Below are 24,935 nucleotides of genomic sequence, written 5' to 3' on the forward strand. Positions count from 1 at the left end.
CCCCTGGGGTTCAGTCAGGGCCAACATGTGCATTCCATCAAACTGTTATCCCATGCTGATAATGTTGACCAGGTTAGAATGAGTTCCAATACAAATCCAACAAATAATAGTCAAAAATGTGATTTCCCTATATAAACTATTGCAAAGTTTACCCCCTCCCCAGGGGCAAATATGAGACCCCAGGGTCATGAAATTCACAATTTTGGTAAAGCATCATAAGACCCTTCCATATATGGAGAGTTTTTGATTCTACCAAATATGAGAGTAGAGAAGAAGATTTTTGAAATTTCAGTCAATTTGACTCTTTTTAGCCCCGCCCATCAGCCCCTGGGGGTCAGTCAGGGCCAATTTATGCAAAACATCAACCTGTTCTCCCATGCTGATAATGTTGACCAGATAAGAATGAGTTCCAATTCAAATCCAACAAATAATAGTCAAAAATGTGATTTCCCTATATAAACTATTGTAAAGTTTACCCCCTCCCCAGGGGCAAACATGAGACCCCAGGGTCATGAAATTCACAATTTTGGTAAAGCACCATAAGACCCTTCCATCTATGGAGAGTATTTGATTCTACCAAATATGAGAGTAGAGAAGAAGATTTTTGAAATTTCAGTCAATTTGACCCTTTTTAGCCCCGCCCATCAGCCCCTGGGGGTCAGTCAGGGCCAACATATTCATACCATCAAACTGTTATCCCATGCTGATAATGTTATCCAGGTTAGAATGAATTCCAATACAAATCCAACAAATAATAGTCAAAAATGTGATTTCACTTTATAAACTATACTAAAGTTTACCCCCTCCCCAGGGGCAAATGTGAGACCCCAGGGTCATGGAATTCACAATTTTGGTAAAGCACCACAAGACCCTTCCATCTATGAAGAGTGTTTGACTCGTCCATATCTGAGAGTAGAGAAGAAGATTTTTGAAGTTTTAGTCAATTTGATCCATTTTGGCCCCACCTCTCAGGCCCCTGGGGGGTGGGGACCATATAATTCACAATTTTGGTTGACCTTCAGCCATAGTAACTTTCTGCCAAATTTCATTGAATTTGGTTAAGTGGTTTTGGAGAAGAAGACGAAAATGTAAATAGTTTACGGACGGACGACGGACGACGACGACGGACAAAAGGCGATTAGAATAGGTCACTTGAGACTTCGTCTCAGGTGACCTAAAAATTATGAAAAATATCATGATGTATGAAAAATTGTAAAACTATTGAAAATAACCAGGCTCTTACTTAGGAAATTACAACAACATGTCACGTTGATGAAGCAAGATTTGTTGAAAATGTCAAATGATCAATTTGATTGAACACATGGGCAGCCACTAGACAACATGAAATACTCTGGGACATAGATTGTACAATCAAAATGCACAATTACAAGTATAGAAGCTATCAATATTGTGTGCTCTAGATCAAAATAACCATAAGTACAATTAAAAAATTGAGTTAAATTAAGTTGAATTAATATAAAAGCTTTTCCAATCACTTCATCCAATTCATTATGCATACTGACATTGGGGTTACCATGACAGCCCTTACAAAATAAATTCATCATATCATCATCAAATCACCAGATCTCCTTACATATAAGTGGAGAAGTATTCTTTAAAATTTTTCAGTGTATAACTAATCCACTGTACACTTTTAATTTCCAATTTTGTAGCATCTCCCTTTCTCAAGAGTATATGACAGTTGGTGTGCTTCGTGAGCTAGCGGCCTACTTGTACCCATCTGTGGGCGAGCTGCCAAGTCAGTTCCGGTGTTTTCTGAACTCAATCACTTACAATTTTTTTTAGACTGGAAAAAGTTTGTAAGTAGTTGACAGCCATCCTGATTTCCTGCCTTCCTCTTTATGCCTGATTTCTTAACATCTGAATAAAGAACACAATGTAGAAAAATTAGTTTTCTAAACCATTGATCTTAACACATAGAAAAGTATCAAGTTTATGAAAGATTGTGCATGATTAATCAACACAATTAATCAAAGCTCTGTTTAGAAGTGGCCAGGGCGTACTTATCAAGAAGAGACCCAACAAAAGTCAGTTACAATGTATGTAGGATGCTGAGAATCAACAAGACAGCTACCGGCTCAACAGTATATTTATCAAAACTAGGATTTTGTATCAGCCACTTTTTGAAATGTGGCTGACATTTAGCTAAGACAATCCGAAAACTATAATACTCAGGCACATACCTTCTTTCTTTTCTACCTCTCGTAAAAACGCAGCTGCCATATCTGGAAATTTTTTTCGGAAACAAGTGGTTTCGGATGTAACTATGTAGAAATTCTGACTTGTTTCTCTGTCTTCAGCTAACCAAAAAAATAAATTAATCAATTAATCAGTAGAAAATTATAAATTACAGTAAAGCGTCAATGACTAATACAATTAAATATATCCATCAACTTGAAGTAACTTTCAACTTGAAGGCAGTTGATGGACTTTATTTACATTATCCTTATCAACACACCTTTATTTATTTTTAAGAGCACCCTGGGTGCTGAATGTGATGGAACATGCCATATAAAATATCAAATTGAGAGCATCAAGTTGACTCTTAATTTTAGCAATTTCAGAATTTAAATAACTTTTTCTCAGAAATCTGAAGGGTCAAAGCATACATCCAAAAATATACATGTCCCTTCAATTCCAAGATATCCAAATATGATTTTGGGGGAGTCAAAAACATATTCTCAAGGGTCTACTGGATTCCTTGAAGTTAATTACATTTTAAGATACATGCATATGTGTGACAGCATTCACATTTTTCATGATATCTAGTATCAAGATCAACATGTAAAAGGAAAAAAAATAACTGTTTGAAAACTTACCTAGTTTAGACCATTCGAACTTCCAAGTGGGGAACTGTCTGTCTCTTGCGACAATTTGTTATTCTGGGTAGATAAATTAAACATGTAAGAGTGTAGAACATTATGATATTCAAAACTAATCATCAACACTTTCCTAGCTGAGGTTTAAATCAAATTCTTATTCATCAAAGCTTTCCACCTAACTGGTCCGGAATATTTTGTATTTTTGAAATGTACATGATTATTTAAAAGAAATGTAGATAATACAGAGATGGGGATCATATATATATGTATCCGTGACCCTGGGTTTATAATGAGTGAAATACTTGTACTGTACTGATAACTTCCTCTTACATTTATTATAACAAGGTTGAAGGTATCTTACAATCTATATGATTAACATCATTGCTAAGTAGCACAGTATATATCCTATAATAAACCCAGGAGCCAACGAATAAAAATTCACTCAAGATTTAGAGAGAACAGGTTTATTGCAGAACAGTGAAAATAACATTTGTTTGATTTTGTTTTGGACTGAATCGCAATAGATCAAGGGTGGGCTTATTACCAGACATGGGCATATCTTCAGATAAATACATTTAGTAATACACCCAACAAAGCATATAAAGCAAAACATGTCCCCTACTGGCCCCATCAAAAATAGTAACAGTGACCTTGACCTTTCCCCCAAAAACCCTGAAACTCAAACTTGATCTGTAGCTTCTCATACTGAAGTTACATACCAACTTTCACCAAGATTGAAGCAATATAGCTGGGAAAAGTATGGAATACAGAATTGATGGTCTGACGGTGCACGTGGCCAAGTGCTTAAGGTGTACCGATACTTTATCACTAGCCCTCCACCACTGCGTTGCGAGTTCAAAACCTATGTGGGGCAGTTGCCAGGTACTGACCGTAGGCCGGTGGTTTTTCTCTGGGTACTCCGGCTTTCCTCCACCTCCAAAACCAGGCATGTCCTTAAATGACCCTGGCTGTTAATAGGACGTTAAACAAAAACAAACCAAACTGACAGATGAACGGACAGACAGGGAGGAAATACCCCCCCCCCCCCCCCCACCCTCATCCACAAGGTTTCACTGGTAAGAGACTAATTATAGATGGTGCTTGTATTTGTGCTTACCTTAGAGGAGTAAGAGTTGAAGATTCGGTGAGGAATTCCGTCATGTTGTGAAGTTGTAGTTGGACTAGGACGAAGGCAAAATTGGAGTAAAACTCCCCCAATTTTGAATTAACAGAACGGAAAAATCTGGTCATGAATGTCTTTACCCCGCATATATCAATTGGGTTGAAGGTTAGAGGGGATGATTCCAAATGTCGATGGCCTTCTAAATATTCCTTAATTATCTAAGAGTATAAAAAATAAACATACATGTTAAATGTAAAACAAATAAAGTCATTAAAATTCAGAAAAGGAAAATCAAAATCTGTAAGACTAAATAATTTATGATAGCTTGTATTTTAAAACAGGTGAATTAATTATTTCCTTTAAAAATTTAGTCACCATGAGTAAAATATAATACCTATATTACCTATTTATATCAAGGTAGTTATGATAATACATATGTATGTACACAAATAAATGAAGTATGAAATAAATAAGTGCTTTAAACAAACACAAGAAACACAAAGTTAACTGTATAACAGCGGTACATTTTAAAATGTACATTTGTAGCATCATGCAAACACTGTTGGAGATATGTATTATCTAACGAGTAATTATCATCATTTCAATAACAGAGTATTACCTGTTCATTGACAGTTAGACTACGATTACGACAGGACATTTCCTGTCATAATTAAGCAATGTACAATATTATTTGAACAATTCACATCCATGTACATATAAAAGTGTACTATATCAAATTTACATAAATTGTGATCCTGGAATCAATATAGTCAAAGACAATTTGTCTCTAGGATTCATTTTGCATCCTATTTTTCCTAAAAAATTCTAGTGGGTATATCCTCAGCATAGACTCCCCTTATAGCTAGTCCTAAAATGGTTTAATCCACTTACTTTAGCTCTGGCTTCCCCCTTCATCACTCAATTAGTAACTATATGTCCCTTCTATTTCTACAGAGGGCTTCTTGCCCTAAAACCTAGATTATTCCCTGGCTATCTTTCAGTTTTACAACATATTCTTATACATCTCTGTCAAATACAAATCCTCATCATTTCAACTGCCTGTCTATTTTCAACCAATCAAAACACTGAAAATTTAGCCAGCCTGTACTATAAACTGCAAATCAAGTTTATTTATTTATCTTGAACCTGACTGTTCAAACATTAAAGTCAGCTCTTTTAAAAATTGAGTTCAATTTGGTTGATTGTAGATTGGTTTAAATTAAAGCGTTCAACATACAATAAATGTGCTAGTTGTGAGTTTGATTTTTTCACAAAAATGTTAGAAAAGGTCATCTGATCCATTAATTTGATCCACTCCTCCACATTGTTTTGGTCTCCTGATCCACATTGTTTTTGTCTCCTGATCCACATTGTTTTTGTCTCCTGATCCACATTGTTTTTGTCTCCTGATCCACATTGTTTTTGTCTCCTGATCCACATTGTTTTTGTCTCCTGATCCACATTGTTTTTGTCTCCTGATCCACATTGTTTTTGTCTCCTGATCCACATTGTTTTGGTCGATTGATCCACATTATTTTGATCCACTCCTCCAAATTATTTTGGTCTCCTGATCCACATTGTTTTGGTCTCCTGATCCACATTGTTTTTGTCTCCTGATCCACATTGTTTTTGTCTCCTGATCCACATTGTTTTTGTCTCCTGAACCACATTGTTTTGGTCTACTGATCCACATTGTTTTGGTCACCTGTTCCACATTGTTTTTGTCCTCTGATCAACATTATTTTGGTCTCCTGATCCACATTGTTTTGGTCACTTGATCAATATTTTGGTCTCTTAATCAATTTAATTGGTCTCCTGATCCACATTTTTGGTGACATGATCCACATGTTTGGTCACATGATCCACATTTTTGACTACTTAATCCCTGTGTTGGGCATCAGATCCATATTTTGGTCGCCTGATTAATTTTCAATCAATGACCACCTTGAAAGTTGTACAGCCCATGCATGCAGTCATCGAGTCCTTCAGCTCATTATGTGGTTTTTGTTTTTAGGTACTTTCAATTTTAACAGACACAATACTGTATAGCCCACTATCTAGTTATAACTTACTTCTTTATTTGGAAAGGATTCATTTGCCAGTGCCTTTTCCCTGATCTTCAACTCTAACTTGTACTCCTTGTGCCAGGAACACAGACATAGCTTGGTAGGGGAGGCCAACTTGTTACTGGTGTTTTCACCTACATGATATCATAGACATTATGTTATAGGTTAGTCAGTATAACATAAGGACAAAATAATGTCAACAACAATTTATAAAATTAAGATTACACGTTACAATAAAGGAAAGTAGTGTACCAAGTAACATTCATTCAGATGTTTGGTTATATAAATATAACCCTACCAATTACTCATTTTAGGTCATTCATTTTCAGTCAGGTTCCTAAATATCAGAGGCCTAGGATGTCTTAGTTAAGCAATCAAATGAATAAATAATAGATACAATAGACATGATTGTGCTAACCTTGTCCACTTTGGTGCTAACCTTTTTTATAACAGTCCTAACCTTGTTCAGACCTGTGCTAACCTTGTTTACACTGGTACTAACCTTGTGAAATAACCTTGTTTAGACATCATGTCACATGTGATAACCTTGTCAACACTGGTGCTAACCTTGTTTACACACATTAACCATTTTTAGACCTGTAACCTTGTATACACCTGTGCTAACCTTGTATACACCTGTGCTAACCTTATATACACCTGTGCTAACCTTATATACACCTGTGCTAACCTTATATACACCTGTGCTAACCTTGTATACACCTGTGGTAACCTTGTATACACTTGTTCTAACTGTGTATTCACATGTGCTAACCTTGTATACACCTGTGCTAACCTTATATACACCTGTGCTAGCCTTGTGTACACCTGTGCTAACCTTATATACACCTGTGCTAACCTTGTATACACCTGTGCTAACCTTGTATACACCTGTGCTTACCTTGTATACACCTGTGCTAACCTTATATACACCTGTGCTAGCCTTGTGTACACCTGTGCTAACCTTATATACACCTGTGCTAACCTTATATACACCTGTGCTAACCTTATATACACCTGTGCTAACCTTGTATACACCTGTGCTAACCTTGTATACACCTGTGCTAACCTTATATACACCTGTGCTAGCCTTGTGTACACCTGTGCTAACCTTATATACACATGTGCTAACCTTGTATACACCTGTGCTAACCTTATATACACCTGTGCTAACCTTATATACACCTGTGCTAGCCTTGTGTACACCTGTGCTAACCTTATATACACCTGTGCTAACCTTATATACACCTGTGCTAACCTTGTATACACCTGTGCTAACCTTGTATACACCTGTGGTAACCTTGTATACACCTGTGCTAACCTTATATACACCTGTGCTAACCTTATATACACCTGTGCTAGCCTTGTGTACACCTGTGCTAACCTTATATACACCTGTGCTAACCTTGTATACACCTGTGCTAACCTTGTATACACCTGTGCTAACCTTGTATACACCTGTGGTAACCTTGTATACACCTGTGGTAACCTTGTATACACCTGTGCTAACCTTATATACACCTGTGCTAACCTTATATACACCTGTGCTAGCCTTGTGTACACCTGTGCTAACCTTATATACACCTGTGCTAACCTTATATACACCTGTGCTAACCTTATATACACCTGTGCTAACCTTGTATACACCTGTGCTAACCTTGTATACACCTGTGCTAACCTTGTATACACCTGGGCTAACCTTGTATACACCTGTGCTAACCTTATATACACCTGTGCTAACCTTGTATACACCTGTGCTAACCTTGTATACACCTGTGCTAACCTTGTATACACCTGGGCTAACCTTGTATACACTTGTTCTAACTGTGTATTCACATGTGCTAACCTTGTATACACCTGTGCTAACCTTATATACACCTGTGCTAACCTTGTGTACACCTGTGCTAACCTTGTATACACCTGTGCTAACCTTATATACACCTGTGCTAACCTTGTATACACCTGTGCTTACCTTGTATACACTTGTTCTAACTTTGTATACACCAGTACTAGTGCTAACCTTATATACACCTGTGCTAACCTTGTGTACACCTGTCTTTACCTTATGTACACCCGTGCTAACCTTGTGTTCACCTGTGCTAACCCTGTAAACACATGTCCTTACCTTGTGTACACCTGTGCTAACTTTGTAAACACCTATGCTAACCTTGTTTACACCTGTCCTAACCTTGTGTATACATGTCCTTACCTTGTGTACACCTGTGCTAACTTTGTAAACACCTATGCTAACCTTGTTTACACCTGTCCTAACCTTGTGTATACATGTCCTAACCTTGTGTACACCTGTGCTAACTTTGTAAACACCTGTGCTAACCTTGTGTACACCTGTCCTTACCTTGTGTACACATGTCCTTACCTTGTCTACACCTGTGCTAACTTTGTAAACACCTGTACTTACCTTGTTTACACATGTACTAACCTCTATTTCTTGCTTGTGCTTACCTCTACGTTTGCAATGTTTTTCTGAGTCAAGATCTTCATTACTTCTCCATCCACGCAGTCTAATAACATAAAACCAAGTTACACATATTGTGTTTTCAATTGACTCAAAGCCATCACATCTCTTGGCCGAGCTATTTAATGATATGATAATGCAGTTATATCATATATATACATATATACAATCAAAGAAAGAGCTGTATTATGAAGATATTGATAAATTTCATTGAAGTAGTACTCTTTTTCAATCTGGTAGTACACCTACCTGTCAAGAGGATCTTGTCCCAGCTTTTTTATGTCATCAATCAATGTCAGAGCTTTCTTGATCCCAACACCTTCCAAACCTTCCTCACAAAAGTCACATCCCACCAGCAATGCAATCATCACCATGGCTCTCCGATCTAACCCCAGCTTCTCCTGAATCTTCTCCATTGTGTACACATCAACAACCTGGAAAAAGGTATTGTATAATGGGATGATCAGTTCATTTTTCATTAGTAATCATATCTTTTACATTATAGTTGTAGGATCTGCCTTCTTAGTTTGTACTGTGGATTTAATTGTAGTCAACTTTATATATCTTATGCAATCACACATAGTAATATTTAGCCACACAGAGCTAGAGTTCAGCAATATTTAGCCACACAGACAGAGCTAGAATTCAGTAATATTTAGCCACACAGAGCTAGAGTTCTGCAATATTTAGCCACAAAGACAGAGTTCAGCAATATTTAGCCACATAGAACTAGAGTTCAGCAATGCTAAAACCAATGTGCATACCATCAAACTGCCATCCCATACTGATAATTCTAACCAAGTTTGAGTTTTTTTCCAATGGCAAATCAACAAATGATGCTCAAAGATGTGATTTCCTTATAGTAACTATTGTCAGTTTAGCCCCCCCCCCCCCCCAGAGGAAAATGTGAGACCCATTGGTCATAAAATTCACAGATTTTGTAATTTAAAAGAACCTTAAGACTCTAGCTTCCATATACAGTGGACCCGCGATAATCCGGACGCCGATAGTCCGGAAAACTCGCAGTCCGGACGGAATAGCACAGGAACGGATTTCCGTAACGTTATTTGTACTCACCAGTCCGGAAATTCGGTTTCCGATTCCGGAAGCCCATTTTGGGAACGGAAAGTACTTTTCATTAGTAAATTTCCCCCGATAATCCGGACGATTTTTTCACCACGAGGAGAGAAAAATGTCGGGCAAGTCACCCGTGTCGACAGCTGTACAGACTATCGCTTGACACTGTGCGTAGTCATAGCGACCGCTGCCAGGTCATAGCCCCGGGTGTTTACCTGTGTTACAATGTAGCTCTGTTTTTATAACGGTACATTGCTTTCTTTACGATCGACCTAAATGCTTCAGTATTAAAGGGTTTTATAGTGTAGACTGGTCTTGCTTTTATCAACTTGACGTACAATATCTATTATAGTTATTTTACATAGTGCTATTTCGTAGTTAGCAATAATTAATTCACTAACATACAGTATGTGATACGATACTTAATCAATCACAAATGCATATAATAAATTTATTATCGGTAATTAACATCACTAACAATTGTATTGGGTAAACAAGGATATCGGCTTGTAACACCGTTACGTGTAATGACGACTCATTGAAAGATGCATGTTATTAATTACACACATGGTACATTTACCGGGTCTTTCATTTCAGGTTCATAATTTACGTAAAAAAACGTACATTGTACATAGTGGGTCTTTCATTTCAGGTATTTAACGTATGTAATTTCTACTCGTTTGTGAACCTCTGGGACGTAACCCATGTGTGTTGTTTGTAGGTCACATATGTCCGCTATAAATAAAACAACTTTCACTTCACATGTTCTTTTAAAAACATTGTTTATTTTTTAGTTTCTACAAAATAAAAGAAAACAAGAATCATATCAAGAACATAAGTATATTTATTTTTTAAAAAGACTGACAATTAGACGTGTTTATGAAACGTCATTAAAACGTCCCGTATTGTATAGAGTCAAGGGAGATAACTCTTACACAACAATTGTTTTTGACCTGGTAGACGAAATTCGGTAGTCCGGAAAACTCGTAATCCGGACGGTTTGGGCTGGGAACGAAGGTGTTCGGATTATCGAGGGTCCACTGTATGCAAAGTATTTGATTCTACCTTATTTGGATTTTGAGAAGAAGATTAGTCAATTGGACCCCATTTTGCCCCGGCCCATCCCTCAGACCCTGGTTAAACCTTTGACCACAGAAGGTTTCTGGAAATTTTCATTGAAATCCAAAGTCCAAAATGTAAATTGTTTACAGACACGCAACATACAAAATACCACAATATACAAAAGGTGATTAAAAGAAGTCATTTGAGACTTGTCTCCGGTGAAAATAAAACTCAGATTAACTCTTACCCCCGACTGTGAGCAATAGTTCCTATATACTGTTGTAGCTCCATACAGGAAAGCATCCACGTCACTCGTCATCACACCATCGACCAGCTGACCATGCAGGTCACAAATGGAAAAAAAAACAAAGTTGATACATTTGGTTTTCTATTGTAATACATAAATAGCTTGTAAAAATTTTAACATATAACTGCCCACACAGAGACACAGATACACCATCCTTGATACTCCAGGTATTGATTATTTTCCCTCGATGCAAAGAGTGAAGGTGATGCAGATGCACTTTTTATCAATTCCTTTTGGTTCTTATTATGCTCCAGTCATTTTCACCATTCTATATATATTGTTGATTGTATCAATATTGGTATGTATTTAGATGTCCGGCGCGGTGATTGTGAGGTCAAAGCCTCATCATTTAATGAAGACACAAGATTTAAGCCACAATGTACCTCTAGTGAGAATAATTCAATATTAAACAAGAGGCCCAAAGGGCCTTAACGGTCACCTGAGATTTGAAATATTTCGGCCAACTAAATTGACCCTTTTTGGCCCCACCCATCAGTCCTTATGGGGTCAGTCTATGAAGAGTATTTGATTCTAACATATAGTAAATAAGAAGATTTTTGAAATTTCAGTCAATTTGACCCTTTTTGGCCCCGCCCACCAGCCCCTGGGGGTCAACTAGGGCCAACATGTACATACCATCAAAGTGTCATCCCATGCTGATAATTTGATACAAGTTAGAATGAATTCCAATACAAATCCAACAAATAATAGTCAAAAATGTGATTTCCCTATATAAACTATAGTAAAGTTTACCCCCTCCCCAGGGGCAAACTTGAGACCCCAGGGTCATGAAATTCACAATTTTGGTAAAGCACCATAAGACCTCTTCATCTATGAAGAGTATTTGATTCTAACATATCTGAGAGTAGAGAAGAAGATTTTTGAAATTTCAGTCAATTTGACCCTTTTTGGCCCCGCCCACCAGTCCCTGGGGGTCAACCAAGGCCAACATGTACATAACATCAAACTGTAACCCCATGCTGATAATTTGAACCAAGTTAGAATGAATTCCAATACAAATCCAACAAATAATAGTCAAAAATGTGATTTCCCTATATAAACTATAGTAAAGTTTACCCCCTACCCAGGGGCAAACGTGAGGCCCCAGGGTCATGAAATTCACAATTTTGGTAAAGCACCTTAAGACCCTTCCATCTATGAAGAGTATTTGATTCTACCATATCTGAGAGTAGAGAAGAAGATTTTTGAAATTTTAGTCAATTTGACCCTTTTTGGCCCCTCCCACCAGCCCCTGGGGGTCAATTAGGGCCAACATGTACATACCATCAAAGTGTCATCCCATGCTGATAATTTGATACAAGTTAGAATGAATTCCAATACAAATCAAACAAATAATAGTCAAAAATGTGATTTCCCTATATAAACTATAGTAAAGTTTACCCCCTCCCCAGGGGCAAACATGAGACCCTAGGGTCATGAAATTCACAATTTTGGTAAAGCACTTTAAGACCCTTCCATCTATGAGGAGTATTTGATTCTACCATATCTGAGAGTAGAGAAGAAGATTTTTGAAATTTCAGTCAATTTGACCCTTTTTGGCCCAGCCCACCAGCCCCTTGGGGTCAATTAGGGCCAACATGTACATACCATCAAAGTGTCATCCCATGCTGATAAATTGATACAAGTTAGAATGAATTCCAATACAAATCCAACAAATAATAGTCAAAAATGTGATTTCCCTATATAAACTATAGTAAAGTTTACCCCCTCCCCAGGGGCAAACTTGAGACCCCAGGGTCATGAAATTCACAATTTTGGTAAAGCACCATAAGACCTCTTCATCTATGAAGAGTATTTGATTCTAACATATCTGAGAGTAGAGAAGAAGATTTTTGAAATTTCAGTCAATTTGACCCTTTTTGGCCCCGCCCACCAGTCCCTGGGGGTCAACCAAGGCCAACATGTACATAACATCAAACTGTAACCCCATGCTGATAATTTGAACCAAGTTAGAATGAATTCCAATACAAATCCAACAAATAATAGTCAAAAATGTGATTTCCCTATATAAACTATAGTAAAGTTTACCCCCTAGCTACCCAGGGGCAAACGTGAGACCCCAGGGTCATGAAATTCACAATTTTGGTAAAACACTTTAAGACCCTTCCATCTATGAAGAGTATTTGATTCTACCATATCTGAGAGTAGAGAAGAAGATTTTTGAAATTTCAGTCAATTTGACCCTTTTTGGCCCCACCCCTCAGGCCCCTGGGGGGTGGGGACCATATAATTCACAATTTTGGTTGACCTTCAGCCATAGAAACTTTCTGCCAAATTTCATTGAATTTTGTTGACCTTCAGCCATAGAAACTTTCTGCCAAATTTCATTGAATTTTGTTAAGTGGTTTTGGAGAAGAAGTCGAAAATGTAAAAAGTTTACGGACGCACGACGCACGACGCACGACGGACGACGACGGACAAAAGGCGATTAGAATAGGTCACTTGAGACTTCGTCTCAGGTGACCTAAAAACTGTAACATTCACAATATGTACAAACTTTATGCCAAATTACATAAATCGTACCAGACAGAGTGAAATATATTGATATGAGAATATCGATAAAAACCTACACCATCAATGAAGGTTTGGTGTTACTGATGAGCTATTAACATTAAGCCTTAAATTTTCTACTTTAGTATGCTTTCTTCTTTAATCTAGTTATATTACGAACATTGTAATACAAGTTATATTAAATGAATTTATTAGCTTAATTATATAAATCACTACAGTATTATTGGGAAAATTTCAACTTACACTCTAGTCTATAGCTAGCTCACTATATAATGATCGATAGGGCTAAAATCACATCATCACAGCAGAGTATCAAATCAGTTATATAATATTGTTTTTTCTGTAAATGTAGGGCCAATCACTCGTGGACATAACTTTAAAATACAAAAAGGATTCTCAAGTTTAGGTGTCAGAAAATATTCTTTCACGCAGAGAATTGTTGATATGTGGAATAGTCTCCCATTTGATGTTGTAAATGCCAAATCAATTAAACAATTTGAATATAAACTTGATGAACATTGGAAAAACCAGCCATAAAAGTACTGTTTCAAAGAGAAAATCAAGCTGTGAACTAAACAATTGTTTATTATTTCAGTAACTTTATTACGAGCTGACAATTAAAGGATGTAAATCCTGTACATATTTTATGTATGCTGTCAGAATAAATCTATATGTATCTATGTAATACATGTAGTTGATATAATATCGCATATCATTGTACTGACTGTACGCCGGTGGTTTTTCTCCGGGTACTCCGGCTTTCCTCCACCTCCAAAACCTGGCACGTCCTTAAATGACCCTGGCTGTTCATAGGACGTTAAACAAAAACAAACCAAACCATACCTATCATTGTAAGGTCAAGAGTTACCTACCCCTTGAGCATTAAGAGAAGCACACAAAGCCTCCCCTTCACCATCACTGTATAGAAATGGTAGGCCTAGGTAGGTCAGCAGCTCCCTGCACTGTTAAATACATGAAAACAACCTCTAAACACAACACAAGTTTTGTAACACAATATAATGGTATCATGTAATTTTATACGTTAATGATGTCTATTCATGTTGGATTCCTCAACATGACAAACTAGTGAACAAATCACACAGACACTGGTCTCGATGGTTTTTATGTTCATATTCGGAAATTGGATTCGGTACATCACGTCTCCTGATAAATGTCAGGACCGGCGTTAGTTTACAAATATATTGTACATATATGGGTCTGACCCAGCAACTTATCAGAAGATCCCAAACTTGCTATGGATAGTTAGATCCATTCCTGATCAAGGTGTTTTTTTAAAACAAATTTAGGGAAAACTGAATTACCACTACATAGCTAGTACCTTTAAAAATAATATCAATATTAAGAATACTTCTCTCTTAATCTGTTCTAATCTATCTTTATTTTGCATATGGTACTAAACCTACAACATCTTAACCCTGTGGAAATTAAGTGATTAACTATTTCTGCACCTTTTTTTTCATTACTGGTTTACTGCCTACAAGACTGCAGTCATTTCTAGGCTTCATCTCACTGCATGGCTATAGTATATATTTCATGGCTTGCTCTCTCAATCACTCAGGTATATATTATGTACCAGAAATACAAACAACAACATATATGCCTGGATACATAGATTGAAGGATTAAACTGCACACGCTCCGATACCTTTTCTGACATCATCCTGAGGCGCTGTCTGCTAGTGTCTTCTGATGTACCAGCTGCCCCACCATGCTGGGCTTTCTGGCGTCTCTGCATTGTCGCAACCTTCATTCTGGGTGCAGTTCCGTCAGCAACAAAGATCAATTTCACACCATATCCAAGCAGTTCGACGGTACGGTAATACAAAGATCTAAATATAATTTAATTACAGGTTTTAGAGAAAAATTCAAAATGAGGCGTAAGGGAATGCAAAGTGTAGCAGCCCCCTCTAGCTCCATATGCATGAAGGTGAAACATTTCAAAAGAGTTAATAACAAAGAATTTTACAGCTTGAGGTGGAAAAGCATTTGCCAGTCACGCCATGCAGCATATCAACTTAAGACTTGCATACAAATCAAATTGAAATAAGAACTTCCTGACAGACTTCTAAAATGAAATAATGATAATACAGAAAAATGGAATTACAATGAATTATCAGTGACTTGGTGAAAGACCAAATTATGAATGTAACAAACTTTATATTGTACACATACACGTAGATTGTCTCCCTTTGTCCAACATATACATGTAATTCATTACAAACAATTGAAACTCGTCAAACTCCCTAATGCTTATATATAATAAATTTTGGGAATTTAACTTCATGCAAATAATAACATCAAATAATATAAAATGAGATTTGATCTGGTCATTATCAGCCCCAAAACATGATCATCTTGAGATTAATACACAGGAACAATAAAGCTTTGTCTAAGAAATTGCCACTTATATTTTAGGAACAACTTTTTAGTTAATTTAATCAGATATAATTGTAATCCAGTGTACATACCTAATGTACAAATTGGAGGGAACACTAGCACCCTTGACCTTCACGCCCTGAAACTCCATAATCCAGCTACTCAGATCTACTGCCACTCGTTTCCCCTGCAGTGATTGTATGGGGACATTCCTGTCTGTACTGTCCACAGCCTCCTCTAACACTGGCCACAGAGTCTTCACACCCATGGTCGTTATAGGGTTATAACTTTACTACGCCAACATGGAGAGTCAATTCTACTTTATCTTCATATCGAAATGGCTGCAGTTGTAGTACACGTGTACAGGTGTACTATAAATATGACATCATAAAGGACTTGTTGATCTGTAATAAATAAAAGTTTGATCTAAAATAGGTTTGGAAGGTAAAAAGGAAAAGCAAGTACAAATGAAATTATCTCAGCTCCTTTCAAATGTAAGTCTTGTCAGGTCTACAGAAATTTAAGTACTGGAATCAGGATTTACTTGTGATTCAATGGGACAGATAATTTGCAAAAGTCTAATTTTTTTGCGTATAAAATATGGAGTTCAACACCTGCCTGCTAAGGACTACTTAGCCAAAGCCATATCCATCCCAGGGAGCTGTACGGCCATGTGGACATACCTGACATTCTGGATAGGACATGACTCACCTGAGGGGGTAGGCGGAGTTTCCTCTGGCCCTGACACCATGTCTAAAGCAAGGGTCTATATTGATTGAGTAAAACACCTAGATGGAACTAAATGGGTGTTCTGGGGTAAATAAATATCTCATTTATCCATATATGTAAGGTAGGTGTTATGTCACATCAAATTTTACTGTATTTGCACCAAAATTTTAGCGACACCAAACGGTGCCGGAAAATTCAACATTTTGATATGTTAGCTGCGCTCTGGCCCTACACCAGACATGGTGTCAGAGCCAGAGGAAACTCGGGCTACTGAGGGGGATACACACACTTGACCACCGGCCCCCAGCTCACATCACCTGAACATATTGACCACAGTGGAAAGGGCGGTTAAGCAGTAACCAAACAACCAGAATAGACTTATAAAGTCTGTTGATGGTATGAAATAGTTATATAAGTACTGGTTACCAAATTAACAGGAATATATGACACTCTGGTACCAGTCCAGCTTACTGTTTGGACCATGATAAACCAAACACACACTCAGTATTCCTAAGTGGTGAGTTTCCGCAGTGGTGACTAGGTACATGTAATCGCTGGAACTGCGCGGTGAAACACTGTGCTCGGCAATGAAATCCTGGTGACCAGGAATGCAAATAAAACTGGGCATCAAGTATGCATGGCAAGCTGTCCTGCAAAGGTTGGGGAAATCTTCCACTTTTAGCTACATATTGTATATAGCTGATTTCAGCTATTCTAGCTAAACATACAATTTTAGCTACTATCGATAGCTGGATTCAGCTACTTCAAAACAATTTACCTGTTGACGTGTCAAATACACAAAGTCCCATGTCTATGATTTTTTTTGTACAGAAATAGTATTTTACTATGAAATAATATCTCTTCCTGCATTATGCACAAAAAATATTATACAAACTTTGCTATAATACTGCTAAAATCCCATTCAGGTCCACTCAATCCCATTCAGGTCCGCCGTGTTTGTCTTTCGATTAGCCTCGACTCATTTATCGAGCTTTAAAAAACATCATTCAAATTTGTTTTTTCAAATGAAAATGGTGTTTCGACATGTAATAACACCCCTTCTTGCATAAAACACTGAGAAATAACACATTTATAATCAATGAACACCTTTAAAACCCATTCACGTCAAGATTCAGGTCATTTCATGTTCGTTCATGTCTTTACTAGGAGGTAAGCTAGAACACAGGGGCATGTCTAGTTTTATTTTACAAAAAATAGTCAGAAATACCTATATATATTGACCCGGTAGTAGGATTATGTAGGTACATTGTAGGTGGATATTTTGTTCGGAAAAATAAGTTTTAAAAAATTAGGTCAGAATTTCAATGGCGATAGGAAATTTCCCTTGTCAATATATATAGGTATTTCTGACTATTTTTTGTAAAATAAAACTAGACATGCCCCTGTGGTGCACCCAGCTAGAATGAGGCTCCTAGAATAGCTGAAATCAGCTAAAACTGAAAATGGCAATTTCCACAACCCGCAGTGTAGAATTTGGCGTATAGAAAACTGAAGAGAAAATCGCTCAAAATGATCATAATAAAGCAATATTAAATATAATTTTGATCGTACAGATGGTCAAGGGTAGGGCTATACCTGTGTATACAGCACTGTATATGTCTAAATCGGCTGGCCATCACTGTTTTGTTCATGTTTAGACTTATCGCGCGACCTTTCGGAACATTTCGGGTGTTATTAATTTTAGAAAAACATTGAAGAGTTCCAGAATATAGAAAATGGCGGACACAGAGGTGGATAGACTTACTCAGGCAATATGTTTAACACAGAAACTACGAACAAGCGTCACCCGTGTGTTTTCTGACTTATCAGATGGCTATCACATCAGCCAGGGAAACGAAAAAGCATCTCTAAATGATTTACAAAAAGCATTATTGACTGTAAATGATAATTACAGGTACGTTTCATCCACTTCTAAAACTCAAACTAGCAGATCAATCCATTGAAATTGAATAGGCCTAGGCCTACTACTATATAAGTATGTACCAGCTGATGTTGGCAGGACCCGGAAGGAAATAACGTCACGTTGATGTATTGATTACATACAACAGAGCAACTGATGAGGTGCAAGAATGATGCATAATTATTCAACTCAAACTCAACAAAGTCAGGTTTACAACGTTAACAGACTGGACAAAGAAATATCACCATCTAATTTATACATTGTAGTACCTATCCATGAACTGTTGTAGACTTGAGTGTACATTATCGGATATGATGCATAGATTCAGTATACTTGTCTTATATGCCAAAAAATATATTTTTAAAAGGACAAATTGAAAACATTTTGTATACATTGTTTATTTCTTCTTTAGTGACCTGGAAAAGCTTGTTCCAAACCTAAACAGTGTGAATATTACTGCCCCCAACAGTGCCCTGCCTGGTATTGACCCTGTGTACGACAAAACCCCGATTTACTCACAGATCACACATGCTCACAAGTGGACAAATAAGGTATCTACAGTACTGTCATGCATGAAAGTAAAATAAGAATAAGATAATTCATTATGTTCACTTGATATTAAGTGACGCTTGCTCTGTTTGTTACAATACAGGTTCTTTGATTGTTAATCAGACAATACAGAACATATCACATATCACATTTTACTTTCCATTCTGTTGTCAGTATATTTGTGCATCGTGGAAGGGTATAATAAAAAAAAAATGCACAGACAATGCAACCCATTGCAAAATAAATCATTATCACTTTGTTCATCTTTCAGAAGTCATAAAGCACAAATAGCAAGACACGTGTAAGGATGTGTATAAGGATGCTTTGAACAAATGTATAGTGTTAGATCTATTTCATAATCTGTCTGTCTTAAAGTGAATCATAATGAAATCAAAATATTCTCAATAGAAATTACTTTTGTTAGTTACAAATGTTTGAAGATGACTATTTCTTATATTGTTTAGATTAAAGCTTGTTGATTATACTACCTGGTATAATTATGATTAATGGCAATAGTGAATAGTTTTTCCATGATGTGTTCTAGGTTCATAAACTAGCTGACTATGCTAGTGCAATCTTGAGCCCAAACCAGTTGAAGCGAACACACCAAGGGGGACAATCCTTGGCGACCAAACGACAGAGAAAGACACCACATGCCCATGCTATTCCTCCACCGTAAGGCCTGTCTACATGTTAATTCTAATGTTCAGATTTTAATAGCAAAACCATATTTTATAATAAATTAGAATTAAAGTTATCACGTATCAATTATCAGAGTTTTAAAATAAGTTGCTATAACATATATCATAAAGATTACTACAGAATCATTGAGTAATTTTAAGTAAATATTATCTTGCTCCTCTGACATCTGCTGAGTTGCGGATTATATAAACCTATATTTTAATATCATTACATAATTTATATTATTGAAATTGATAATTTCAGGGGTGTGGATCAATGCATTAGTGCATTAGAGCGGTTATGGTCAGATATGACAATAACCCTGTCACGTCCCATGGGGAACTGTGCTGTACTGCAGGTAAAATATGGATCATCTATATTCTATATACATCCCTTTTGCTATACATGAGAGAAAAACTGTGTTGAGAAAAAGGTTTTATTTATTCATGTGAATTATCAAACATTGACCATCTGTTAAGATACGTGCCAAAGTTGTTGTACACCTAACTTTCAAAATTGAAAAAAAAGGAATGCCATCATTGAAAGCTGATCAGATGTCATAGCTTTTCTTTGGTTAGTTTTCAGACATGCCTCTGACAGAAAAATTATCAAAAGAGGCAACAAGATGTCTCAACTAGTTTAAAATCAATCCTAAGAGAGACTATCAATAAATCTGTTCTATCATCCACAGATTACCTTATCTCGGACACTGCGAGCACTCATTGTACTGCGTGGCCTGCTGATAGAGTCTGTCATTGTCAAGGCCTACTCTGAGGATTTTCTAACACCAGAAGGGAAGGTACATACTCTCTACATCACCAGTTTATTAACTTTTATATAACCATTACAGGCCGCGGTGGCCGAGTGGTCACTTTATCCCTTAGACAAGTAGCCCTCCACCTCTGGGTTCAAAACATGGGTAGTTGCCTGGTACTGACCCATAAGTAAATGGTTTTTCTCTGGGTTGCCCGGGTTTCCTTCACCTCCAAAACCAGACATGTCCTTAAATGATGCTGACTGTTAATAGGACATTAAACAAAATAAACCAAAGCTCCTGTCGTACAATACCATATGTTTTCTACTATTTTTATAGCCCACCATCATCAGATCTAGATGGGAGAGTGGTTTGACAAATCACGCTTTTTTCGTGATACATGATCTGTCTGCCCATCCTTGAGCAAACCTTGTTATTGCTATTTCTTGAAAAGTTATTTTCTTAAATATCACCTACATGTATATATATTTCCCTTTGATCCTAGGTGTGCATGTTCAATTTTGAGACTGATTGGGAGAAAATGGCCAACAGATAGCTACTTTGGATTTTATAGCTCAAGATTCACTGATTTTTACCATTGTTTCTCATTATGTATGCCATGTTCTCTTTCATCTCATGGTTCCTCTTTGTCAGTAGTTGTACATGTTCAATTTTGTGAGTGATGGGTAAATAAAATGTCTGATATGTGGCAGTCTTGGATTTTGACAGTTGAAGTTTGTAATGATTATTTGTAGATCTTTCTTTTTTATTTCCCTAATTGTGCTCGTTCAATTTTATGTTTGACCAGAAAAATGAAGAGCAGTCATTTTTTTCAAAAGTTAAATAAAAAAAAACAAATAAAAACAAAAAGCTTTAAAAAAAACCCATGTCAATAGAACAGATAGATACATGAAAATGCAGAAAAATATCAAACTAACAGGGAACCATTTTGAAAGAAAACCATGCATCTTGGATCTCTTATTTTCCTTAGATTAAAGTTAGGGTATCTGATTTTAGTTTTCTGAGTGATAAATGTGATTGGAACAAGGTAATTTGATTTTTGTCTCTCCTGTATTGGCAGGATGCACAGAGCTGTAAGTTTTGTTTTGTGTTTTAGGTAGATCTGTGGTCACGCTCCAGGTATCAGGTATTTAATAAGGTAAGCTAGATATTAAGTTATCAACCATCGTTTATTTTGATTTTTTCAGTAGTGTAAATTTTCCAAAAGTTCAATTGTGAAAACCATAGTCAAAACATGAACTTAGAGTTTTGATATTAAACCAAGCTTTGTGTAAGGAATAGGTGTTGTGAGGCACCAAGTCTTGTGAGGACATCTACGATCATTCGGAGTCGAGCATATGCATGTGAGCACTTGCAAAAAATTTTTTGAAATCATTATTTTTAATAAAAATTTAAAATATGAAGAAATTAACAACAGTTGGAAGAATTTTTATTAAGATGGATCTTCTTTTTTTCTTTTTCTTTTTAATCTGGTCTGACAATTAAGCTATTCACAAGTTACTTATATTAACTGTGATTACAGGTGACAGATATGGTGACAGCTGCTACCCTACACTTCTGCCATCCTCAGATGCCGGACCTCAGTCTACGCTCTTTCCTGGTAAGTAACAGGCTGAGAGTTCTCAACTATGTTTTACTCTCATTGTAGTAATGGTTTCAGTGTCTGAAGTTTAAGAAATGTTTCTGTGTCACAAACACTAAAAAACTATATCTATATTAATGTTGTTACTGACCGATTCAGGAGCATTAGACAAGTATGCAGTTTTTTCTTTTCCTGAAAAATAAAAGAAGCTTTTGACAACTTCCAATTTATTAACAAAATGCACCATTGCTCATTCCACCTAAAATTCCTACCTACTGGAAGAATATTTATAATTTAACAACTTCTATGATAGTTACCTCCCTTAGATAAACAACCGATGAAAATATTATTCAGATATTTCAAAGAAGCAATTATTACACAGACATTTGAAGAAATACTTAATTTGACCGTAAAGTGATATTATTTTGATTTGAAATACGAGTTCAAACTCAAGATATGAGAGAAGACCTGGCGTAGGTACATGTATTGTAATATATTTATAGACTTCCTTGGAGATGTCTTAGATTTCAATTGTTAGCAGAGCATACATTGTGTTAAGTTTCATTCTAGATCAAACAATAGATATCACAGCTATATGTATATGATGATATCAGATTTAACAGCAAAAGTGACAGCTATACATGTATTTGATGATGTCTGGTAAACACTAGATTGGACAGCTATACATGGATTTGTTGATGTCTGATTGACACTAGATTTGACAGCTATACATGTATTTGTTGATGTCCTATTAACACTAGATTGGACAGCTATACATGGATTTGTTGATGTCCTATTACCACTAGATTTGACAGCTATACATGTATTTGATGATGTCTGATTGAAACTAGTTTTGACAGCTATACATGTATTTGATAATGTCTGGTTGACACTAGATTTGACAGCTATACATGTATTTGATGATGTCTAGTTAACACTAGATTTGACAGCTATACATGTATTTGATGATGTCTAGTTAACACTAGATTTGACAGCTATACATGTATTTGATGATGTCTGATTGAAACTAGTTTTGACAGCTGTACATGTATTTGTTGATGTCTGGTTAACACTAGATTTGACAGCTATACATGTATTGTTTGTTTCGTTTTCCAGCTGTGGTTTAACAGTTATAAGACTCTATTCTCCGCTCCTTGTCAGAAATGTGGGAAGCACCTCCAAGGGGCCTTCCCCCCAGTGTGGAGGGAACTTCGTACAGCTACACCTCAACATGATGGCTGCCGACAGACATAGCAGAACGTTTAGCTAACGGGGGCATATGACAATATTGGAACTATGTATCATGGAGAAAAGTGAAACCTTGTACACTTCAGTAGGAGTAGGGTATCATTTTGAAAATAATGCCGACAACGAGAATGTACAGGTCCTAATTGTGCTGTCAGGTACCGATACAAAAGCGGCATATTGTGTTGGACAGTAACCAAACATGAGCTGTTCCTTTTTGTGTCATGCCGGTTCTGGTGGGGACAAGTTGTGTTAAACAATACTGAACATTAAAGTGTTCTTTGTGTGTCGCAGGTACAGATGAGGATATGTTGTGTTGAACAATACTGAACATTGAATGAAGTGGTCCTTGTTGTGTGATGCAGATGCTGGTGAGAATGTGTTGTGACGATACTCCTTTTGATGTGTTTGTGTAGATGCAAGTATCACATACATCAACTATGCATCTTATTGTCATATATCAGTCATTTATGCAAATTAAGTGACCCCATTGGAAGTGCTTGATATGATTAGGCCGAACGTAATCTGTTTTGCTACCCCTTCATACACTAGGTTTTTAGGCATACACCAGTCGTTTGCTCACTGGTATCCATCACAGTGGGCTGGGATATTAACCAGTGCTAAATTAGGACAGATTCTTCACAAATTGAGGTTGAAGGGTTGAATGGAAGATCATTGATGCATTTTAAGGAGAGTGAAAACTGGTGTGTTTGTTAACAAGTGATGGTCCATTAGAGCTGGGTGATTGTGAGTGTTTTTAATACTGTACAGGTGCTGTATGTGAGAGTTAGTCTGCCAGAGATGAATGAAATGGACAATAAACAAATGAAAACAAACCTGAAGAAACTTTTTGTGTCATTTCTGAAAGTAGTGTATCATTTCTGAAAGTAGTGTATCATTTCTGAAATTTGTTATGGTAGTATTCCTAGATAATTATGATATCGAGGAACATTCACCTTGTATTTGTAAATAATATTCTGGGATGAATATTTCCATTTCAATCTGGAAAATGGAAGAAAAAAAATTACAACTATAAAGTTTTACAGGGATCTCTCTTTCCCATCTTTCTACTTTTTCTGTTGTGGCCGCGGTGGTCGAATGGTAAAGGTGTCCTGAAACTTTATCACTAGCCCTCCTGTCCACCTCTGGGTTGCAAGTTTGAAACCTACGTGGGGCAGTTGCCAGGCACTGACCGTAGGTCGCTGGTTTTTCTTCGGGTACTCCGGCTTTCCTCCACCTCCAAAACCTGGCATGTCCTTAAATGACCCTGGCTGTTAATAGGACATTAAACAAAATAAACCAAACCAAGTTTATATTATGTAAATATGTATTGTAATCTTCTCCATTCTCTGATAGTTTAAGGATTTTTCATGTGTAGGTGGATGTCTAAATGTCGAATTTTCTGCAAAAATACATTTTAAAAACATACCGAATTATCACTAGACTCCATAATTTTCAAAAGATCAATGAATATTTTCGAAAATAGCAATAACAAATGTCAACTGTCAAAATTCAAAATGACAACCTGTTAATCATTTTGTTTTCCAATTAGTCTCAAAATGATATATATCTAC

At 36.6% G+C, this 24,935-nt stretch overlaps 2 protein-coding genes across 3 annotated transcripts; one reads left to right on the forward strand and one right to left on the reverse strand.

The window, feature by feature from the left end:
- Positions 1–1,103: 1,103 nt before the first annotated feature.
- On the reverse strand, positions 1,104–18,290 carry LOC117334510 (flap endonuclease GEN homolog 1-like). 2 transcript variants are annotated; one of them, XM_033894180.1, is made up of 12 exons: positions 18,205–18,290; positions 15,972–16,283; positions 15,149–15,332; positions 14,356–14,445; positions 10,892–10,978; positions 8,755–8,939; positions 8,493–8,551; positions 6,039–6,166; positions 3,961–4,184; positions 2,841–2,903; positions 2,205–2,321; positions 1,104–1,881 (listed from the first exon to the last, which is right to left on the reverse strand). In XM_033894180.1, exons 2-10 carry the CDS (start codon positions 16,145–16,147, stop codon positions 2,846–2,848), a joined length of 1,191 nt encoding a protein of 396 aa, XP_033750071.1. In that variant the 5' UTR covers positions 16,148–16,283; positions 18,205–18,290; the 3' UTR covers positions 1,104–1,881; positions 2,205–2,321; positions 2,841–2,845. The 2 variants fall into 2 exon arrangements, with proteins under 2 accessions (XP_033750071.1, XP_033750072.1); XM_033894181.1 differs by lacking the exon at positions 18,205–18,290 and adding an exon at positions 17,504–17,717.
- A 32-nt stretch (positions 18,291–18,322) lies between these two features.
- LOC117334511 (mediator of RNA polymerase II transcription subunit 27-A-like) lies at positions 18,323–24,203 on the forward strand. Its single transcript, XM_033894182.1, has 8 exons — positions 18,323–18,523; positions 18,942–19,080; positions 19,623–19,753; positions 20,024–20,117; positions 20,451–20,558; positions 21,631–21,672; positions 22,057–22,134; positions 23,233–24,203. The coding sequence occupies exons 1-8, from the start codon at positions 18,345–18,347 to the stop codon at positions 23,368–23,370; spliced, it is 909 nt and encodes a 302-aa protein (XP_033750073.1). The 5' UTR covers positions 18,323–18,344; the 3' UTR covers positions 23,371–24,203.
- Positions 24,204–24,935: the final 732 nt, after the last annotated feature.

The sequence above is a fragment of the Pecten maximus genome, chromosome 9, assembly GCF_902652985.1.
Source record: "Pecten maximus chromosome 9, xPecMax1.1, whole genome shotgun sequence".
Taxonomy (NCBI): domain Eukaryota; kingdom Metazoa; phylum Mollusca; class Bivalvia; order Pectinida; family Pectinidae; genus Pecten; species Pecten maximus.